Genomic DNA, 20658 nt, shown 5'->3' with positions numbered 1-20658 from the left:
AGAAATGGGACCAACAGGATATTGCCTGCAGTTGCTTTGAGCTAAGCATATTTCTTGTAGCAGCCTGTTAGATTAATAGCCGAGAACAGTTCTGTAGTTTAAGAGGCGAGTTCTTTTTAAAAATGTTGTGAAGCATATTTAAGAACACCATATTCTTCGTTTCTGGTACGCTATGTCCCTTTGTACGGTACCTTTTTTCTGGATTCTGAATATTAGAACTTGCCACTTACCGTATCAGTTACCATAGAATGTATCACTTACCATTTGTTCTCCAAAATGGCAACACACAGTGTGTGTGTGCCTGCCACAGAACAGGTTGACAAAATAATTTATTTTTACTTTCAGCACGAGCTTGATGACATTCCAGTTTCACAGTGAAGTTGCTGACAGAACTGTCTGGCTCGTGCACCATGTACGCAGCCAGCATGGTAGTTTCGCCAACTGCGTGCCAGCTGCGATTACACAACTGGGCCCGGCATACGATTACAGGCCAGACAACCCCATCAGCAACTACATTGGTAGCTGGCCCTGCCTTCCAAAGATGCAGCTGCATTGCGATGCAAACAAAATGCAAGAACGCCCGTGTGCCATGCATTGGGAGCACATTAAAGAACCCCAGGTGGTCAATACTAAACGCTAATCCCCTACTACGGCTTGCCGCATTATGGTATTGTGGTTTTGGCACGTGAAACCCCAGAATTTAATTTTTAGAAATGCAGACCCACAGTGAAGTCATTCCTTCCCACATTTGGCCAGCTGCATTTCAAGGCATGGAAAAAAGAAAACACAGCAAGGATTGTTTATCACAGTAAAGAACTGCTGCAGCGACATATGCAACAGGACCACAACGTGATTATAGACAGTCTGTAGTCAATATTCATGTTGTACAGTGTACGATACTTAGCGCTGCCGATGTGTCCAGTAGTTAACAAAAAGGTACGATATTGACGATTTCAGCGAAAAATTTGTTACCTGCATTTGTTATCAGTTGCAGTTATTATTTTCAATATTTTCAGAAAAGGGTGTGTGCTGATACCGCCAAGACAACAAAAATGGACAATATTTTCTTTATTTGCGGTGCCATCAAGCCCTCACTGTTGCCTAGATTTCAGAGTTTAAGTGCGAGTGGGTGTCTGTACATTTTCTTTTTCCTTCTTTGATCGCATATAAGGTATTCAACATGCAGTGGCACTCCAAGGCTTTTGCTCGGCTACCCTCTCCGGTTATCATTAAACATCTCACCAGCACGCACATTTTCACATACTGGTTGATGTATGTGGTTTCCTTGTATGGAGTATGTTCTTGAAATATGCGAGTTGGGTGCGCAATGGGTAGTCTAAGCCGTGTGAATAACAAAACATGGCAGTGAGATTTCTAGGTGCTTTTGCACAAGTCTAGCTGCCATGCATAACTCAGTGTCAACTTTTTGAGCAGTTTAGCTCAGAAGACCGAAAATTCAAAATTTCTTGTTTTTGTTCAACTACTGTATTTGCGAGTTTTGTAGGTACTTGCTACATTGCTCTTTATGGGAATATCACTTTGGAGATCTCTTCTGTCACCTCAGAGCTGAAAGATGACAGCTCTTTCATAAACAAGGGAAGGCAGAACTTATTGATTTCAACTAGTAGTTTCTGAAGTGTGTGCCATCTTAATTCAAAAACTGTAAAATGTTGTGTTCTTGCTTTCTCTGTGTGGCCCATTAAGAAGAGTGTGGAATGGTAAGCATTGCTCTGGCAGTGGAGGTGGAATGCCTGTCTGCTACATCATTGCCACTTTCAGATTAATGATCTAAAGTCCATTTGAAACGATTCGCAATTTTCTCACTTCAGCATGCCACATTCTGCCAGACGTGAAATCGTTGCGAGTAGAAAGCTACACTGACTCATTAGCTGCTTTGAGAAACTGAAACGTAAAGTGCTGTCAGACTTCACTATTGATGTGTGCACAGAGGCTTCACCGTTGTCGCTTTCTGTTTATTGCCACAGAAATTTCTCCATGAGTTCGATTTATTATGCCATATGGTTAACTGGCAACTAACTGCACTGTTGTCATGCGATACTGAACAGGGATGCTACAAAACTGGCATGAGCGAGACAAGCGAACACTTGCAACCATTTATTACTATCTGATGTTTCATTTTTTAGAGGTTTATAGCATGGGTAGAATAACAAGGAAACAAAAAGCAAATAAAAACAAATAGCAGGCAGCGCAACTCCTCTATTACTCATTTCTGCATAACTTTGCTACGTCATGTTTACAGCGTAGACTACATAAACACAATCTCCTTCAATGAAAAGCTGATAGATGATGCACTGATGCATTGTTAGGGTCCTTCTGATACCATTTTGTACATTTCAAAGGTTTTGCCAAATACTTATCATTTTGAAGTCCAGGCTGTAACTGGGTTGACATAAGTAAATAATTGGCAGCACGGCATTTTAATTTGTTTTTAAGGCTCGCAGTTTTTTTTTTTTTGCAAGCTGTAACCCTACAGAAATGCTGTACATGGGAAAATAATGAACAGTTTTAAGTCCTCGTAACATTTGCCTTTCTTTGTAACTGTCAATAGCACAGCTGCCAGACAATTAGTGCTGTTGTCACTTTTTCACTATTCTGTTCTTTGTTGTCGTCTGGCTAGCTATTGCTGGTTTGGTTGCACGGCAGACTTTCGTTTGAGTGTCTTTATATAGTGAATAAAAAAAGGCTTTTAAACTGGTGTCCTGTTATACGAACCCTGTTTCATTTTGCCTCTCCCCCCCACGCAGGGACGTCAACAACAGCATCATGGAGATGCTCATCATGGCCTACTGCTGCAAGACGTCCTGTGCCCGCAAGATCGTGGGCGTCATCCCGTACCTGCCGTACGGCAAGCAGAGCAAGATGCGCAAGCGAGGATGCATCGTCTCCAAGCTGCTCGCGCAGATGCTCGTCAAGGCCGGTGCGTCTCATTCGTTAGCATTTTCAACTTCTCGTGTATTTGTAGTCACTACTGAGCATAATCTCACCTCGTTTGTTGCTGGCAATGGCTAGATTTGATGAGGGTTCACACGCAACCATGTCAAGTTTGCCGAGCTTTGCTGCTCACCAGAGAATCCTAATGCATAGTTCAAATCTTCCATTCTGTGTTGGTCGTATAGTATGACTTTATGTAAAATATGAATGAATGAAAGTTGGTCATGCAATCGCATAAATTTGATGTCTTTCCTTTGTAAAGATAGTTCCAGCTCTGAAAACTTATGAGGGGTCCTCTAAAGGTTGGTGCCCTTTCTCAAAGAAGTGTGGTACATTGCTGTACTGCTAGAGGCCATCTCTGGTTTGAATAACAAGGAAGCTTGAGATTTTGGTATTATACAAGGATAAAGGCAATTAATTCACGTCATTTGCTTTTGTGATGGTATGTTGATGCTGTTTCACATTGGCCACCTTGACCAGCTGGTGCACGTGCCTGTCTTTTGGCATTTCCGTGTTCATGTACGCCGCATCTGTTTTTATCTATATTTGTCTGCACTTGACTCAATGCTTTTGTTCAGATAGGAGGAGATGGTGGCACACATTTTGCTTCAATGTGGCAGGTTCCCCATTATTCAGTCGAAAGCGGCGCGTCACTTGTGACAAATGAATATTTAGAAAGCTTTAGGATCGGTAAGCAGTGATTGTCATGAGTCTTTTCGTGAACTTACCATTTTTGCATCGGTTTATCACAATTCAGGGGCATCTGTGGCCTTTATTATCCTCCATGGACATTCTCCTATGATTTGATTCGTTGACACACTTCCACTTGGGTCTTTAGCCTGTGGCTTCATCAGAAATGCCTCTTTTAGTATTCAGTGGGTCTGTGCTGGCCTCTTTCCAAGGGATAACAAAATGTCGCGTATATTCTTTAGTCTTTCACTGCACTTGTATCAAGTAATGTAAAACAGCATCGACATACCATAACAAACATGCATGATGCCAGTAAATGCCATTATTCTCGCCAACAGAAATTTCCGACTAGCTCACTGCTCATGCTAAGGGCACCATCTAACACTAGAGCAACAGACCACCCTCCATCAAAGGAGCAGCACATCTACGAGGACTTGTGGGACAATCTTTTGTGATGCCTTCAGCTGGCTTCTTTTTTTTCATACCAACTAAGTTTTGGAACAACTGACTGAGTGGGGCAAGCTGAGAACTTACACTTTGCAGTGCCTAGCATTTAGAGCTGTGATTAATGTGTGTCTTATTCATAAATGCATTGAAATGAAAGTGGCATGTGCACCCTTGTACATCTCTAACGTTGCAGAGGAGTGCGGTTTTAGATAAGAGATTTGACTGCCACTAGTGCACGTTATTTGTCTTATTATTAGTATTTACAGTACCTTACAGCCCTACTGCAGGTCATTGATCAAGCATTTGTCACATATGTACTGCAGCAGCCTTACTATGACACCAATGCATTTTGCCACACACTTTGATTTCATATAGTATCAGGAAACTGCTACTAGTTATAGAACTGGTTCCACTTCATTATGTCCTGCTTGTTAATGGCCTACAATTCTGTCATTGCGTCATGCGCCCTAAAGGCAAAAATTAAAAGGAAATTAGTGGGATTTTGTCTATTTTGCACTAACATTTATCTACAATCTCCTACTGTCAAATTAACCCTATTGAAGAAGTGGAATGTTAATATCTGCTACACTAGATTAAAAAAAATTTTTGTCATAAGAAAGAACATCTACTATATACTGGGCTCAATTCTGTGCTGCCATTTGGCTTTCTCCGACACTAAGAATACTGAAATTACTGTGTTTCTGCTAGAACTGGATGTGCATAAGTGAGGTATGAGAAATTCGAACTGGCTTTGCTGTTAGAGTAAAAGGGTTTAGTGTTTCCTTGTCGCAACTCCCCCCCACCTTCTTCCCCCTCGTGTTCCTGCAATGTGTGGTGTCTCGTTTTCATGCCACAGGTCTGACGCACATCATCACCATGGATCTTCACCAAAAGGAGGTGCAGGGGTTCTTCGACATCCCTGTGGACAACTTGCGAGCCTCGCCCTTCCTGCTGCAGTACATCACCGAATGCGTGCGTAGGCCTTTCTTTGAATTACTGACATCGAAATTAACTCCCCCAACAGTGAATTTTGGTCAAGTAGAAAGGAAGTCCGTGCTGCATTGCAGCTGCATAGCAGTGCAGTTAAGCAAACTCTTGCATTCTTGCTTGCACTATGCATCAAGCTCCTCATCATTTCTGGGCGAAAAGCAAATATAGAATCGTAGAAGAATTTGGGCAGAACTCATCTATGCGAGAATGTGATTAGTATTCTTTTGAGCTTGAAGATGAGCTTGTTGTACATTGAATGAGTGTTTGTTGTTCTATGTACACTATGTACGTAGAAGTACTATGGCAGCGCATTAATGAGACTTGTGTGCTGAATATGCAGTTCTAAATCATGTTGGGAGCTTCATGGGAATGATTGTATAGCCTAAAGGAAAACTGGTCTGGCAGTACCAAGAATGCTACTCGCAATAATAAATGCATTTTCGATGTAAAGAATGCTGTTCGCATACTTAGCTGTTGTAGATGAGTTCCGGCTGAAATTCTTTTAAACTGCACTACCTTCGGGATCGGATCATATTTCTAGCCAGATACCCGGAACAAAAACTGGTCAGGGAATGCCAAGAGTGCTATTGGCATCAAAACACTCCTTGCGATATACAGCCTCAAGTGCATATTGCACTGGTGTTTGGCATGGAAAATATGGCTGTTGGTTTGTCACACTAGTTGATCCTCGCAATCGGTCTCATGATTGGGCTCTCTCAGTTGACCTCATGTATAATTATACATTGCAAAAGGCATTATCCCATCAATTTAGCACCATTGGTGTCGGAGTATGGCATTGAATGGGAATGCAGAGGCTGCGGTTCCTCACGGAAGAAAAATATCTATGTTTCAGATCCCAGACTACAGAAATGCAGTCATTGTTGCTCGGAATCCATCCACTGCAAACAAGGCCACATCTTACGCTGAGCGCCTGCGACTAGGTGAGTTGGTGGGGCACAGAGGTGCTGCGCTTCGAATGCCATGCAAGCAGTGCTGCAATCCCAGTGAATATTTGGCTTGCCTAATGGGAAACAAAATGCTTTTAGTAGATAGTGACTCTTGCATGAAATTTTCAGTGCACTTTCTGGGCATTCAAAAAAACACTTAACAGATTTCACTGTTTCTCATCTTGCTTTATCACAGTTTGCTGCTTTGGTGAAATGTGTAAACAAGGACTGCAGGTCTTGTCAGTGTAGATATTGTGTGCCCCCCCCCCCCCCCCCCTTCTCAAGAGTAGGCAGGCGTTGCACCCCTTCCGGTGGCAGTTGCCAGCCTGCTCCTTGCCCTCCCTTTCCTATTTTGCAAATGTATACATATGTTTTCAAACCTCTGTTCCGTCATTGACAGTGCATGATCTCTTTCATGGCTCTCTTTGGCCACACCTGGCCCTTGCATTGCTAAACCCTGTACATCATCATCCTTATTTTCCAGAGCACAAAACCTTTACTTCCTGTGCAAACTCCCTGAAACTATAAGCAAAACATTTCAGTGTAGCAATTTGCGAGTGGTCTCTTGTGTTTTCTTTTCTTTTACAGGCATTGCGGTGATCCACGGCGAGCAGAAGGAGTCAGAGTCGGACATGGTCGATGGTCGTTACTCTCCTCCGACAGTTCTCATGTCTGGGCGCACCATGGAGGTTGGCCTCGACATCATGCCTGGTAGGCACCATGGCCGAGGCCGCCCTTTCGTTACATTTAGGTGCAGTCCTGGGCTGTGCTACAACAAGCCTAGCTCGTCAACACTATATTGGTAAACATTGCTCTGTCTTTCAAGGCATCTTTCATTGACAGCTTGCACATGGGTCACGCACACAGCAGAAAGCTGCCATTTGACTCTGAAACACTAGCGACAGTGAAAGCAACAAAGGGGTTTTGTGCTTCAGTTGAAGAGGATGATGACAGTGTTGTCTACCGTATTTACTCGCATAATGATCGCACTTTTTTTGTCAGAAAAATTGAAGCAAATTCAGGGGTGCGATCATTACGCGGGTTAAATTTCCCGGGAAAAAAAAAATTTTTTTTTCGTCCGCGTTTGCTGCGGGATGCGAGATTGCGGGTGCGGGACACCAAAACAAAAATGGCGGCTAGCGGAGCGAGCCGAACGCGCCGAACGCGATTTTTTTTTTCTTCTCGTGAGTACATTGCGTGCATTGAAACAGTTTCTTCCGTATTAGTGATGAATAATATCGTTAATATCGGCAAGTTTGCGGCAATAACGTAGCCATGTCCACTTTGAGGGGACAGAAATAGGTGGGCGCGCTTAGCTGCCAGTGACAGAAACACATGACGGGCATGCTGCGGAAACTGCGGCACCTGTCTTCACTACTTTCCGCTAAGGGTGGGCGAATATCTTAGCTGTGTTACAAGCGTCGGCGTATGAATCGGGTACACTTTTAACGTATCAGAGTAAACGTGGCTACTATCATTGCCGCGCGCGATTTGTTGCGTGCTCACGAGTGCAAAAGCAGATGAAAATAATCGAAATGCGCCTTTATTGTTTTTGTTGACATCAGCCATTATAAAGCCAACCCATAATAAAGGCAAGTTTGGTTGTACCTCATTTTGTCATGGAAGTGCGGAAAGTGATGAAAGTAATGAAATGAGGCATTTACTTAAGAATGTTTAGTGCGTGCAGGCCGCTTGGCTTGTCTTGAAGAGTCGTTCGCGTAGCATTTGACAGGTGGTAAGCGCGATCATTATTCGCTAGACTTAGCACACGACATATCGCTGCGGCAAGTTCGGGGTGCGATCATTACGCGGGAAATAAAAAAAATCGAATTTCGACGACAAATTTTAGGGGTGTGATCATTACGCGAGTGCGATCATTATGCGAGTAAATACGGTATTTTTCTACCTGAAGTGATGATAAAGAAAGCAAAGAGGACATTGCCCATTCGTATAAATGACAAAAGCATATACAGTAAAAGCTCGTTAATTCGAATTCTGGGAGAATGCTACGAAAATTCTAATTATACAAAATTCGAATAGTTCGACATAGCGTGTGTGTGCTCACACTAAGTCACGTTGGTGGGAACAATTTACATAGTCCGATGCAGTGGCGCAGCCAACGTAATCGGATGTGGCCAACGCAATGTGACGTGCCGAATGTCGAGATGGCTCTTTCACCGTCCGCGCGCTCGTCACACCGTCTGCGCCGACCCACAATGTGTGGCGTGGAGAAAAAAAAGTGCCCACACCACTTCACCGACGGTCACAGACTGTCGTTCAGAGTGGTGCGCAAGTTGGGGTTCATTCTGCGCATGTTCTGAAGAGAGCAACCGACAGCTCACGCGTCGAAGTATAGAGAGGACAGCATTTCGGCTTGCGTAGTGTGACTGGCCACAAGTGACGCGCTTTGTACCGCTGAGAGAGATGGTTCGTGTTGAGATATGAAAGGTTAGTGCTATCTTCTGCAGCCCTTGAGGAAACATGGCTCAGCACCAACAAGGAGGCGAACGCGAGTGAAATGGAGGTAGGTGAGGAGGAGGGCCACCAACGCTCGCCACAGGAACGAGAGCTGCACTCTAAAATGCACTTGCGAAATGCACCACAACCTGCTGCGACGTTGGTCTCCGTTGTACTTTTGTAGCTGCACTTGCTGCACGCTGCCGAGTTCCACTATACATACAAGTGGTGTCCAAACACGTATTCCAGTGGTGCTTTCCTTTAAGTAACAACCACGAATCTCAAAGGCTATGCTTTTTGGTAGTGCAAGCACCGATAAACATCATGGCCGCCATGTTTTAGACATTACCTGGTGCCGCTTCTCGGCAGAGCACCTCGTAGAGAAAGCACATTGCCTCCAATATGTAACATGTAAAAAATAAATAAAAAGAAAAAAGAAGTGCAGCACTGTGTCTGCATTTTTATCTTGACAGTTGTGAGAAAGGGATAGAAGCGACATGCAACAGAGGGGTTGGCTGTGCCTGGCCAGGCACTAATGAGTCTCCCTGCAGTCAGGCCTAAACAAAACACTGTAGATGGAGAGAGCAAAGCTGCGTAGTCCGCGCGGCAACACCAGCGGCATCAATGTCTCCCTGTACAGTAGCACTCTCCCCATCCACAATGATGCAAATTTCGAATTATCAGTGGTGGTGCATATTTTAATGTGAATTAGTGGGATGCGTTACATATTGCTTTCAATATGTTGTTGAACAGACTGCGGCAGCTACTTTGAATTAACGAGTTGTGAATTAATGAGCTTTTACTTTATGTTAGTGAAAAGGTAAGGTGCTTGCGCCTCGGGTATAAAATGAATTGGTCGCTTGCTTGTTTGTTTGGGCTATTCGCTTACATTGACAATCATCGCCAGTGGTTTCTGCGTAACTTTATGCCTGTTAAAAACTGCTCCAAATTCGTAATTTAGTGTTCCAAGAACTAGTTTTCTTTCCCCGTAACGTGCTCCAAATTGACTTCCCTGCTCCAAGAGTTGCTCCAAATGCTATTGCAGCTGTTGCAACCCTTATTGTACTTTTATTCAAACGCAAGAAATTTTATGAAAATTCAGCACCTCCTCGGTGGAATTAGATATACAGTGCAGCACAGAATACAGGTCCGACGTGGGGGCTCGGCACATTCTTGGCCTGTCCAAGGCCAACACTGGGCACCTGGTTTTAGTGTTTCTGAGGGTGCAGTTAAATAGCAAAATCAAAAGTTGGGTACCAGCATAGGTCATATCTTAAAACTGAATCTCATAAAGAGGAATGATTAAATAAATACTGAAACGAGAACTTTGTGCCCTGCTGTTAAAAAACATTGATCATCTGTCAACTCCACAATTACGATGCGAAGCCTTCAGCTCCTCGAAAGCAACACAAATAGTAATTCATTATAGCACCTTTAATATGACCTGTTCGAAATGCGTATGATGTGCTGCTTCGGACGTGAAAAGGGAGACTCGTCATGTCATCGAAAGCAGAGGTGGTGGTCACATTGAACTTTGAATGTGATTGAACTTGGAAAGCCATGACAATGACCATTGTCATTGAATGCTACCAAACAAGCAAGTTTCCCAGTTGTGCGCTTCTCTCTGAAGCACAGGGGGGTTAATGCTCTTTCCTGGGGTGCGATCGAAGATAATTGTTTGGCGCGTTCGTTCGGTTACCGGCGCGCGCGATTGGCCTACTCCGCGCCGACATCACCAGCCGCAGGGCGCGGCCACATTTTTGGTCACGTTAAAATGACGATCCGCTCCTGTCAATCATCCTCCCACCGAGCATTTCGTCTGCTAGGCGCCGAACCCGACAGGAGCTGGGAAGTTTGGAGCGATCATGCGGCTTAGCATGGCACGTCTGGTGGATTGGATTGGATGAAACAGGCGGCTGCAGCTTGGCACGTTTGAATCCAATCCATAGTTTAATTCGAAAAAATGGCGCTTCCGTTGGGAACTTACGTTGTTGTGCTGGCGTTTCTAGAGGAAGGAGGAGAGCGGCTGGCGGTGCGAAACGTGTTTGAAGAAATGGCAGAAAGTTAATTCTGGCGTCATTTTTGTTTTTCAAAACAAATAATTCGTTGGTTGTACAGAGAAATCGACCCCATCTTCGGTGCCAGCAAGCCACTGGAATGTTGTCGCTGCCTCTTGAAAAGTGCGCCACTCTTCCCATTGTTTCTTTTTCTTTTTTCTTCTCGCTGTGCGCGACACCACCTAGGGACGACGCAAAGAAACTAATAGTTATAAATTGCAGTAGTCACATGTACTACTATTTGAAAACGTGTTTGGGCTTGAGAAGAAAAAATATATCTTTTAAATAAAGATTTCATTCATTTGGAAGACGAAAAACATTTCGTTTTGTAGTATACTGTCTGCAAGCAGACGACAAACAGCGAAAGTAAACTTCGGCATAGGTCACCGCTTCCTGATTGGCTGCTCTCTCCGCCCCACTGTCACAAATTTTGCATACTGCAACTTTGTGACGTTGCAGCAACTGAACAGAACGCGTATCGAACAAAATATCTCCAATCGCGCCCCTGTTGTCTTGTTCGGTGCTGAATGGACTCAGTTTATTGAGTCCATCAAGTCTGCTTTTTCATGTCTCAAACCACACCGCTCTTGGCTCCTGCTTTCAAATGGTAACGTGAAAAGTGACTGTGCGAAAGGCCTCCCAGTCCAATAGACGTTCCACAAGAAAGTGTGGATAGCACTCAATCTTTTCACCAAGTGGCTGCTTCACTGAATGGTCAAGGAGCCACTCGGTGAAAAGATGCCATTCAAACTTCCTTGTACAACGTGTATTGGACTGGGTGGCCTTTTGCTTTCTTCAAGCATTGTGCCAATGTGTTCTTGCTAATGAACAGGCGCAGTTTCCATGAGCCATCCATATTTGCAGTCAGTGAAACTGAAACACTCGCATTAATTTTTACTCCATGATATGTACTGTCCTTCATATTCAGTGTCTTGTTTGAAAGCATCTGTCAAAACAGTGCCGTTTTGATTTCGTCGGCATTCTATATGTCCAACGACGCGAGATGTGATTGTGTACCCACGAGGAGCACACTTGCTGGGCCACAGCACAGCGTTCGATGGCAGGGAACGGGAGTTCGACACACGTGTTGTACAGTGTTATACTTTTGCATGGGGTTTCCAAGACAATGTTACAGCTGTTCGATGCAGTCTGCTCCTGTTCATTTCACCTCGGTTGTTTCGAACGCCCTGACAAGTCCCGGCAAGAAACTACACATTGTTATGAAAAGAAAACTTGTTAAGTTTGAATACGAAAGCATGCCACTTTGGGTAATTCGACCCTCACTGACCCCAACCGGTGCCGCCTAAAGTGCGTAGTGGTGGTAAGTAAAACCTTGAAAACAAGAAATTCAAGAGATGATGCTACTTCTTTTATCTCCTTTCATAATTTTGTTTGCACCAACGACAGTGTTGCGGCTTCTGGGCCTCTCACCGACGACAATCCGACAGCTGCTGAGCATAGGCTGCAGCATTGCAAGGAAAAACACATCATTGGAAAGCATATGGTGTCTAAAGCAATGCTTGAGTGTTAAGAGGGGCTCATCAAGGCTGACCCATGGCTCGGAAGAGCACTGATGACATGAGCCTAGCTACGTGTCTCTGACTGATGCTAGCTCTAGCCTTGCTGAAAACATGGCTAAGGTGGCAGCTCTTAAGAAAGAATTCATAGGATGCAAAAGGCAATGCTTGAGTAGCTTCACATAATTTGAAATAAACTACAGTCAAATCTCGGATAATTCAAATTCGAAGGGGCTCAAAAATATGTTAAGAGTTAAAAGAAGTTCAAATTAAAGGAAGCTAATTGAATGGCCGCGAAAATGTACGAAAAATTGGGCAGTCCGAGAAAATGCGATAGCATTCAAAGGTCCCCGACTGCTTCTCGTGCTTCCTGGCAACTGGAGCATATGTAATCGTAATGTTCATCTGGAAACGCTTGCCGTGAACGCTATGCACAAAGGCAAGCTTTGTGGTGGAACCACAGCTTCTTGCGTGGGCCGTGATGCTACGGAGACGGGCACCAGTTGGAGTTAATGCAAGAAACCGAGCCCACCACTTTGTGGCCCCCAACACACCCAACATGCAGGCACGCACAAAATAACAGACGCCGCGGCCAGTTTGTGTGTGTGAAGGGAATTTTTTTAGTTTTCGCATAACAGAATTATTTTAACTCGTATAGTCCAATTACAATCCGAGAGCTATCATGTCTGCAGGTTGTGTGCAAGTCATAGTTTACGATTTTTGTCCGTATTTTAGCCTGCGAAATTCAATTAGTTCAGTCAACTGTTTGTATCCCTTCCTACGTAACAATATAGAAGGCCTGGATATACATGTTTCAAAAATCTTTTTGCCGATGCGATGCCTGAAGCCGGACGCCAGCTTTTCTGTGACTTGGGCTCCTCAACACTATCGCGTTAAAATGAACGCATGCCTTTTACTGCCCCCAAGTGCTCTAATCACCACAGGCACGTCTGAAATGGCTCTAAAGGCCTGCTAGTATACTTGTTAGGTGGATCGATGCTTGTACTGTGATAGGAGACGGCGGGTGCACGCGTGTATGATTAAAAGAAACATACCATGTTTCATAAATTGCCACTTCCACCTTTTAAGTGGAAGTGAAATCTGACTTTCAGGAAATGGCATTATGCAACGCGCCATACTTCCGCGCTCCGAAGCCAATCGTGATGATTACAAAGGAGGAGTCGATGCCATTGCTAACAGCAGCGAATCGTTTCAATGAAAAATACGGCACTGAACAGCAAGAAGCTTGGTAGCGAATGTCGAAGCAGCTAGGCCCAGCGTTGCCACAGTGCGGCTATGGCTGCCTGCCGATCTATGTGCGAGAACGTCGGCTTGAGGCAGGGAGATAATCAAAATGGCGCTTCGATTAATGCCGTTTCGGACCTGCGGTCATGGCAAAAAGTCCAGGAAATCGGATGCCGAAAGTTTTTTGCGTCCAAAATTGTAGACGTTCTTAAATTTGACTCTATGGCGTACATGATGGTGCCGCGAATGCATCCGAATTATTGGAAGTCTGGAAAATTGCTCGTTGACTGCACAGGACACTCTTCACTAAGAGAAGCAATCACTAAGAGAAGCAATGACACGACTGCCCACAAATTTCCGCCAAGTTTCTTTTTTATTCTTCTTGGCGCACGGTGTTGAGGGGTTTCTCCTAAGCTTTTTCTCTATGGCAGGGTCAGTGGAATGCTGGTCGGAGGTGCCGCCGCGTGATTTGGTACGCTGCTGAGAGCATTGTTGGAGTGCAGTACGTTTGAATTAACCATCACAAATGCTTGTGCGTTCGAATTGCCAGGCGTTCTTGCCAATTAGGATACACAACTTTGACGGGACCACTACATTAGTTCAAATAAACCAAAAGTTCAAATAAACCAAAAGTTCAAATTAAGTATGTTCGAATTGATGAGATTTGACTCTAATTACAGGACGCTGTGTGAACATATTTATTGTCTTCATTTAAATTCCCTGTTTTTGTATTTAGAGGTAGAGCAACCTTGTTTTACAACGAGCAAATACCTTCTTGAATAATGCATGTCGAGTTTAATTGTCAAGTTTAACTGTTCGAAATAGCCGAGTGCGTGTCCAGCAGTTTGCATTCTTTATTTGCTCCAAACTGCTCCAAAATGAGCATTTTGTTGCTCCAAAAATTGCTTCACATCTCAGTGCATCAGTGGCACCACTCATTTATGCACTCTTACAAGAGCTATTCATGTGATTCAAAAAGTGAACTACTATTTCTGTGCAATATTTAACCATTGAATTTCATTTCTACTACTTTTCTTTTGCAGTGCCTGCAGCAAAGGAGAAGCCACCAATCTATGTGGTGGGTGATGTTGGTGGCCGCATTGCCATCATGGTGGTGAGTACTTAAAGCAAATAGCTTTCTTTCTTGTTTCTGTGTGTGTTCACACCTACTGCCCAAGATGAATTGTGACCAACTCGCAAAACAAGACGCCCTTTTAAGCTTTCTTTGGCTCTTGTGCACATTTTCTTGGGTGTGCCCAAGGGAGGGAGAGAGCAATACCCAACCACTGGCGACAGCCTTCCTCCTCTCCCGTCACTCTATCCTGCTATGGTGGCTGTAGGAAACGACGGCTGTCACCTTCCACACCACCTCTCACAGACCGCACCTATAACTAATCGGCTTTTACAGCCACCTACAGTAACATTGCAGATGTCCTTGTTGCTCTCTACGGAGTTGCACAACAGAACGAGAAACAAAACTGAACTACAGTCAAGCCTGTTCACATCAAATTATCCTGTATATTGAACAATTTCTGAACACCATGTACCATATTTACTTGCATAATGAATGCACCCCCTACTTTGCTACTGTGCAGTCCCACGATCGAATGGCTGTGCTGTAGTCTTTCAGAGAGGCTACAATCTTTGACTCTTGCACATGTGTTTTAGTAAAGCAAGCACACTTAATGCTTAAGGGGGAAGAGGTGTGCGGAAACTTTTTTTTTTACTAAATTTAATGAAAATGGTCACCCAGACAGTTTTTCATGCTCATTTCAATAATATAATTACTCCTTAAATTGACTGAGTGGTTCCAGATATAATGAAAGATAATCACCTATTGTTTATCAGAGCAATTGTAAGAACTGTAGGACTACTGTAGAACTGTAGGACTACTGTAGAACTGTAGGACTACTTTTTTATATTGCAGGTATTGCTATATAGAGCAACTTCAAGTTCAATCTCCAGACATGGCAATCATCTGGCCTAATTGGTAGCCAGATTTTAAAATTTACAAAAGCGAAATTTAAAAATCTGCTCCTAGCATTGTGTAGTACACACATGTAGCCACATGCTGCTGCTAAAATTATGGTTCTATGTGCCCAGAAGACCAAGATAACACATCGGCAAGTTTAAGAAACACAAAAAATTACATTCTGAGAAAAGTTGAAAAAAACAACATGAGCTTATTTTTATAACATAACACCACAAAATATTTGAATATATACAAGTGCAATTGCATTAGTAGCCTCCAGGAATGTAGCCTGTCTGGTTAGTGTCACTACAGTGATGCCTTCTAAGCAGCTGCTGCAAGTTTTCAGCAGACACATGCTCAGGAGACACAGCCAGCTTGTTTGTCCCGGCAGCAGTGTCGTCAACACAATCTAGTAGTTACGATTTTCGGTCAGTAGCAGTCATTGATGCTAATGCTTGAAGTTTTCCTTGCGCTTCACTGTCAATACGCCACAAAAATTCTGGCTGCAGAATAGTAGCGTCATGGCAAAATGTTGATGAAACACGGCCGTTGTGAGGAGCGCTTCGGGGGACTAGGCACAACGTGCCATTGGGATCTCCAGCGTCGCTCGACTGTGGGAGCGGGCTGTTATTGATGTCGTTGGGAAGCGGCGCAGCAGAGTGTCGTTTCTCAAAGTTGTACGCCGACTCTCTCTTCCTTTTTTTTTTTGTAAATTTGTACTTTGTAGTGAACTTTGGAGTCACGATCGGCATTGCTGCCAGCGTGGGAAACCTCACTGGCACGCACGGCGTGCGCACAGCAACTGCAGAATGATGCAGACGACGCCAGTCTAGCCAATGGTGTGGCTAGCTGAGGGTCACGTGCCTTTGTCGACCAATTGCAGCATGCATTGAGTCTTCTTTTCAAGGCGGGATTTCTTCACTGCCAATGCGCGGGCTGGTGGTGGCAGGAAAATGAAGACGAGAGACTGCTCTTTAAAACAATGTACGGGTCGGCGCGACCGAACAACTGTGGGGCCCATCACACGCCATGGAAAAAGCGATTTTTTGCGAAAACTTTGGCTCATATTTGGCCAACACTAGTGCCAAAAGCTTATATTAGGGCTGAAATATTGATTTAGAATGCGCAAAATTTGGTGAAGTGGTAGAATAATTGTTGGACATTCCGAAAATACTATTTTGGAATTATTCTTTTAATTTTTTTTTTTTGTCTCTAAAGCCCGTGTCCCCCCCTTAACACATCCTTTCTACCAGTGCCAGTGCAAAGGCAGCTTGCAAATTCGAGAGAGAAAAAAATGCATCTGGCACTCTGCAACATATGCAGTTTAAGTACAGTCGCCGACCGTTTATTCGGTCCTCACAGGGACTGCGAAAATGTCCGAATAAACAGGTGTCCGAAAAAGCAGATTAAGAAAAAAAAATGAAATCCCTTATCTCCACGCACTTATTCGGGCTCGGCAGTAGGCTTGGAAGAAATCGTGAATGCGCCGTTGCACGCTGTTCCGTTTACGCGCAATCAGATAAGCCTGAATCTCGGAGGGGGTCGTACGGTCACTATTAGCGGCGGAAAACTCGGTCACTGCTTGTACACGCTCCGCATGCGACAGCAGCGTAGCACATGGTGCGTCATCTTCCGACTCAGTCATCGTCTGGCGGTGCAGCAGAAACCTGACGAATGATCTTGCCGTCGTCGAGTTCTGCGCATGTCAATACAGCAGTGTCAGTACCTATGAAACTGTCAAATGAGACAGTGTCCGGAATCGCAATGCAACCACTGCGCAGGTCTCGGCAGAACATTTTGTGCGTCAGTAGGGAGCACATCGGAAGGCGACAAATCTTAGGCCTCCTGGCACCCGCTTGCCGGCATTCCCCAGCGAAGTCTGTGCGGGCACTGTCGGCGCCATTAGACACTTGACGCGATGTTTACGTATGCCGCGTTGGATTACCGAAACCTCGACACAGCACACAAAGCAAACACCACCGTGCCGACACCAGTCGCTCAAACGAAAAACGCCGCCCTCGCAGCCCTCGCAGCGTCTTGCGCTAACAAACAAATCAACTGCTGGATTGTCTTGACATGGCTTACTAAGCTGAAACCGGAACTGCTGCAGAGCCACTCTATCGAACCAAGCAGAAACATTGATGATGAGCGGGGATTTCCAGTAGCGCCACTTCGTGGGGCAGCAAGGAAGCTCCGTTCAAAACAAAAATGGCATTCAGCGAGTCGAACCATGCACCGGTCAGAGTCGGTGCATGGTGCTCTCGACCGAGTTGGCTCAAGGAGTGTCTGAAAAATCGGACGAGAGGTTGCAAGGTGTCCGAACTTTCGGCAGTTGTTAAAAATTATGGTCTATGGGGAGAATGGCGGTGCCGCGAAGCTGACCGAATAATCGGGCATGTCCGAATTTTTGGAGTCCGGAAAATCGGTCGGCGACTGTACTTCATGCTGACGTAATGGGAGAGCATGCGTGCGGGATGCGCGGTCAGGCACGGTGCAAGGGAGAGTTAAATGAAGAAGGAGCGGCCGGCACTTCATCGGCATAGTGGTCATAGTCGGGCGGAGTGTCGAATTCGTGTAGCTCTGGCTCACTTTTCCACCTGCCTTAGGTTTCGATGTGTGTGATGGGCCTTAAGTCGAGTTATTCGCCTTCTGTGGGACAAAGAGTTTATCTGCTCACAAAATGGAAACGCTCATCAGATACCGCTAAACTATGACATGCCGATGAGCAGGACGGTCGAGGAAAGAGATGCACACAGCATGCTTGTCAAAACAGGTCCGAGCTTTAACGTGATGCTTGCGATAACGGCAGGCGGCCAGAAGCGGCTACGAGGACGAGCTGGGGCGCGATTGGAGATTGATGTTTGGAGTGTGCATTCAGTTTCACTGCACGCAATTGGTCTAGACTGCACTTACTACGCCCGGATGACGCATTGTTTTTTTATTCTTTGGTGGAGCCACAATGTGGATGAAGTGGCCAGTGACCTGTACGACAGGTCTGGTGGTTGTGATGCAGAGTGAATTTACGGTTGCAAATGGTATACATGTATTTTTACTGCACAGATAAGTTATCTTATGCATGTTCCAAATCATTACCGTCTTGCTTCTCAATTTTCACTGTTTCAAAAATGTCTCCATGAAATTTACCCTGCATAATGAACGCACCCCCCAACTTTGCTTTGGTATATTGGGAAAAAAAGTGCATTCATTACGTGAATATATACGGTAGTTACAATGAGAATATATAGCGAGAATTCTGGTTGCACCGAAACAAAAAATAGCAGCGATTCCTGATATATAGGATGTCAAGTAGTGCAAAAGTGGCCTCAGCTGCTCCAACTCCTTGCATGCTGTTGCAGGCAGTGAAGTTGCTAAGCAGAAGAAGATATAGGACTATTTCACACAAAACTAAGCATGAAACTAAGTTCCATCAGTAAAGTGCTTTTATAAATGGTATGTGCTTTTGTGGCTTGTAATTCTTTAGCAGGCGTATATCGAATTATGCTCTATATCAAACTGATAAGCTTTCTTTTTTTTTAAAGTTTGCTATAGCCGTGTTCCACTGTAGTGGATATTATAGGACTGAGGAGGGAGTCGTATGGCTCGGCGCACCACGGTGGCCGTATTTCTTCTCGACACCCATTGCCTAGTTGAAGCTTGGAAAACAGAGGAAAGCAGTGTGTGCACTTGAAGATAGTCTTTTATGTTTGTAGCTAACACTTCGAGCAGGCCAGCTGGCCATACAGAACACCACTAAGGGATTCTTATAAGAGAGCAGGCAGGGTAACAGGGCATTTCCATATTACAGGTTGTGGATAAAGGCAGCCACAGCGTCTGCTACAGTAAGGTTTGCTTTAAACTTTTGCGGTGTGACTCCTGCACCCCTTCGAAGGCAATATCAGGAAAGCGCTAACCAGTATAATTTTTTATTAGGCAGTGAGAGGCAGGCGTGGAATCACTAGCACAGATACCAGTTTAGTTATGACAGTTTACATGAAACAAAGTTACAGGCCTGCCGTTGCTTGCCTAAACTGTCATTGCACCTTCATTTTGTTGTCGCCCAGGATGACATGGTGGATGACGTGCAGTCCTTTGTAGTGGCTGCCGAAGTGTTGAAAGAGCGTGGTGCGTACAAGATCTACGTGCTGGCCACCCACGGACTCCTTTCCAGCGATGCACCGCAGCTCATCGAAAACTCGCCAATTGATGAGGTCAGTCACTCGTGTCGAGTCTACTCATCCGGTTGTAAATACTTGGAAGTGAGCAAATAACTTTTGCGAAAATTTGAAAATTGGCCAAAGTTTCATGAAAGGGAGAGTTGTTGTCCACCCACGAGTAGCACGAAGCTACAAAGGAAGCCCGTACGAGCTTCTCGGAAAGAACTTGTGGAAAGAACTGGAAACTGTTATATCATGCATATTACTCAGTACGACAGCAATGGAGGCATTACTCATTCTCTGCCTTTCTTCCATCCTCTTCTTCCTCCCCCTTGGGTGGCTCCAAGCACGTACCTTCTCATGGCGCTGCGGTCTCATGGCGCTGCGGTAGGCAGCATCATGAGAAGGCACGTGCTTGGAGCCACCCAAGGGGGAGGAAGAAGAGGATGGAAGAAAGGCAGAGAATGAGTAATGCCTCCATTGCTGTCGTACTGAGTAATATGTGCAATATAACAGACAGCTTTGACAATACAGAGCAACCCCACTTATTTGCGGTATGCACCCTCCTGTGCAGGTGGTGGTGACCAACACAGTTCCGCATGAAGTGCAGAAGATGCAGTGCCACAAGATCAAGACGGTGGACATCAGTGTGCTCCTGTCCGAAGCCATCCGGCGCATCCACCACAAGGAGTCCATGTCCTACCTCTTCCGAAACGTCACACTTGAGGACTGAGCAGACCTAGGAGCCTGGTCTTTAGATGGTGGGTTGTGTGTGTGACTGCGGATCCGGATCATGAGACTGAAATAATCAGAAGAATAAGAATGGGCTGGGGTGCGTTTGGCAGGTATTCTCAGATCATGAACAGCAGGTTGCCATTATCCCCCAAGAGAAAAGTTTATAACAGCTGTGTCTTACCGGTACTCACGTATGGGGCGGAAACCTGGAGGCTTACGAAAAGGGTTCTACTTAAATTGAGGACGACGCAACGAGCTATGGAAAGAAGAATGATAGGTGTAACGTTAAGGGATAAGAAAAGAGCAGATTGGGTAAGGGAACAAATGCGAGTTAATGATATCTTAGTTGAAATCAAGAAAAAAAAATGGACATGGGCAGGACACTTAATGAAGAGGGAAGATAACCGATGGTCATAGAGAGTTACGGAATGGATTCCAAAGGGGAAGGGAAGCGTAGCAGAGGGCGGCAGAAAGTTACGTGGGCGGATGAGATTA

The 20658-nt window shown here is 44.8% G+C and overlaps 2 protein-coding genes across 3 annotated transcripts in view; one reads left to right on the top strand and one right to left on the bottom strand.

Annotated features, from left to right (window-relative positions):
• The window catches only part of LOC139048666 (zinc finger protein 239-like), a 111484-nt gene that overhangs the window by 6632 nt on the left and 84194 nt on the right, over positions 1 to 20658 (bottom strand). The window lies entirely within an intron of this gene.
• LOC139048665 (phosphoribosyl pyrophosphate synthase-associated protein 2) overlaps positions 1 to 20658 on the top strand; it is a 54170-nt gene that overhangs the window by 22727 nt on the left and 10785 nt on the right. For both annotated transcript variants that reach the window (XM_070523152.1, XM_070523151.1), the window contains 7 exons: positions 2766 to 2938; positions 4946 to 5061; positions 5933 to 6020; positions 6615 to 6737; positions 14346 to 14416; positions 19336 to 19482; positions 20003 to 20189. In XM_070523152.1, coding sequence (XP_070379253.1) covers positions 2766 to 2938; positions 4946 to 5061; positions 5933 to 6020; positions 6615 to 6737; positions 14346 to 14416; positions 19336 to 19482; positions 20003 to 20161 — 877 coding nt within the window. In that variant the 3' untranslated portion in view covers positions 20162 to 20189. The remainder of the gene's footprint in view (positions 1 to 2765; positions 2939 to 4945; positions 5062 to 5932; positions 6021 to 6614; positions 6738 to 14345; positions 14417 to 19335; positions 19483 to 20002; positions 20190 to 20658) is intronic.

Source organism: Dermacentor albipictus, chromosome 8 (assembly GCF_038994185.2).
Source record: "Dermacentor albipictus isolate Rhodes 1998 colony chromosome 8, USDA_Dalb.pri_finalv2, whole genome shotgun sequence".
Taxonomy (NCBI): Eukaryota; Metazoa; Arthropoda; class Arachnida; order Ixodida; family Ixodidae; genus Dermacentor; species Dermacentor albipictus.
This window is presented reverse-complemented; position numbering and strand designations above follow the sequence as displayed.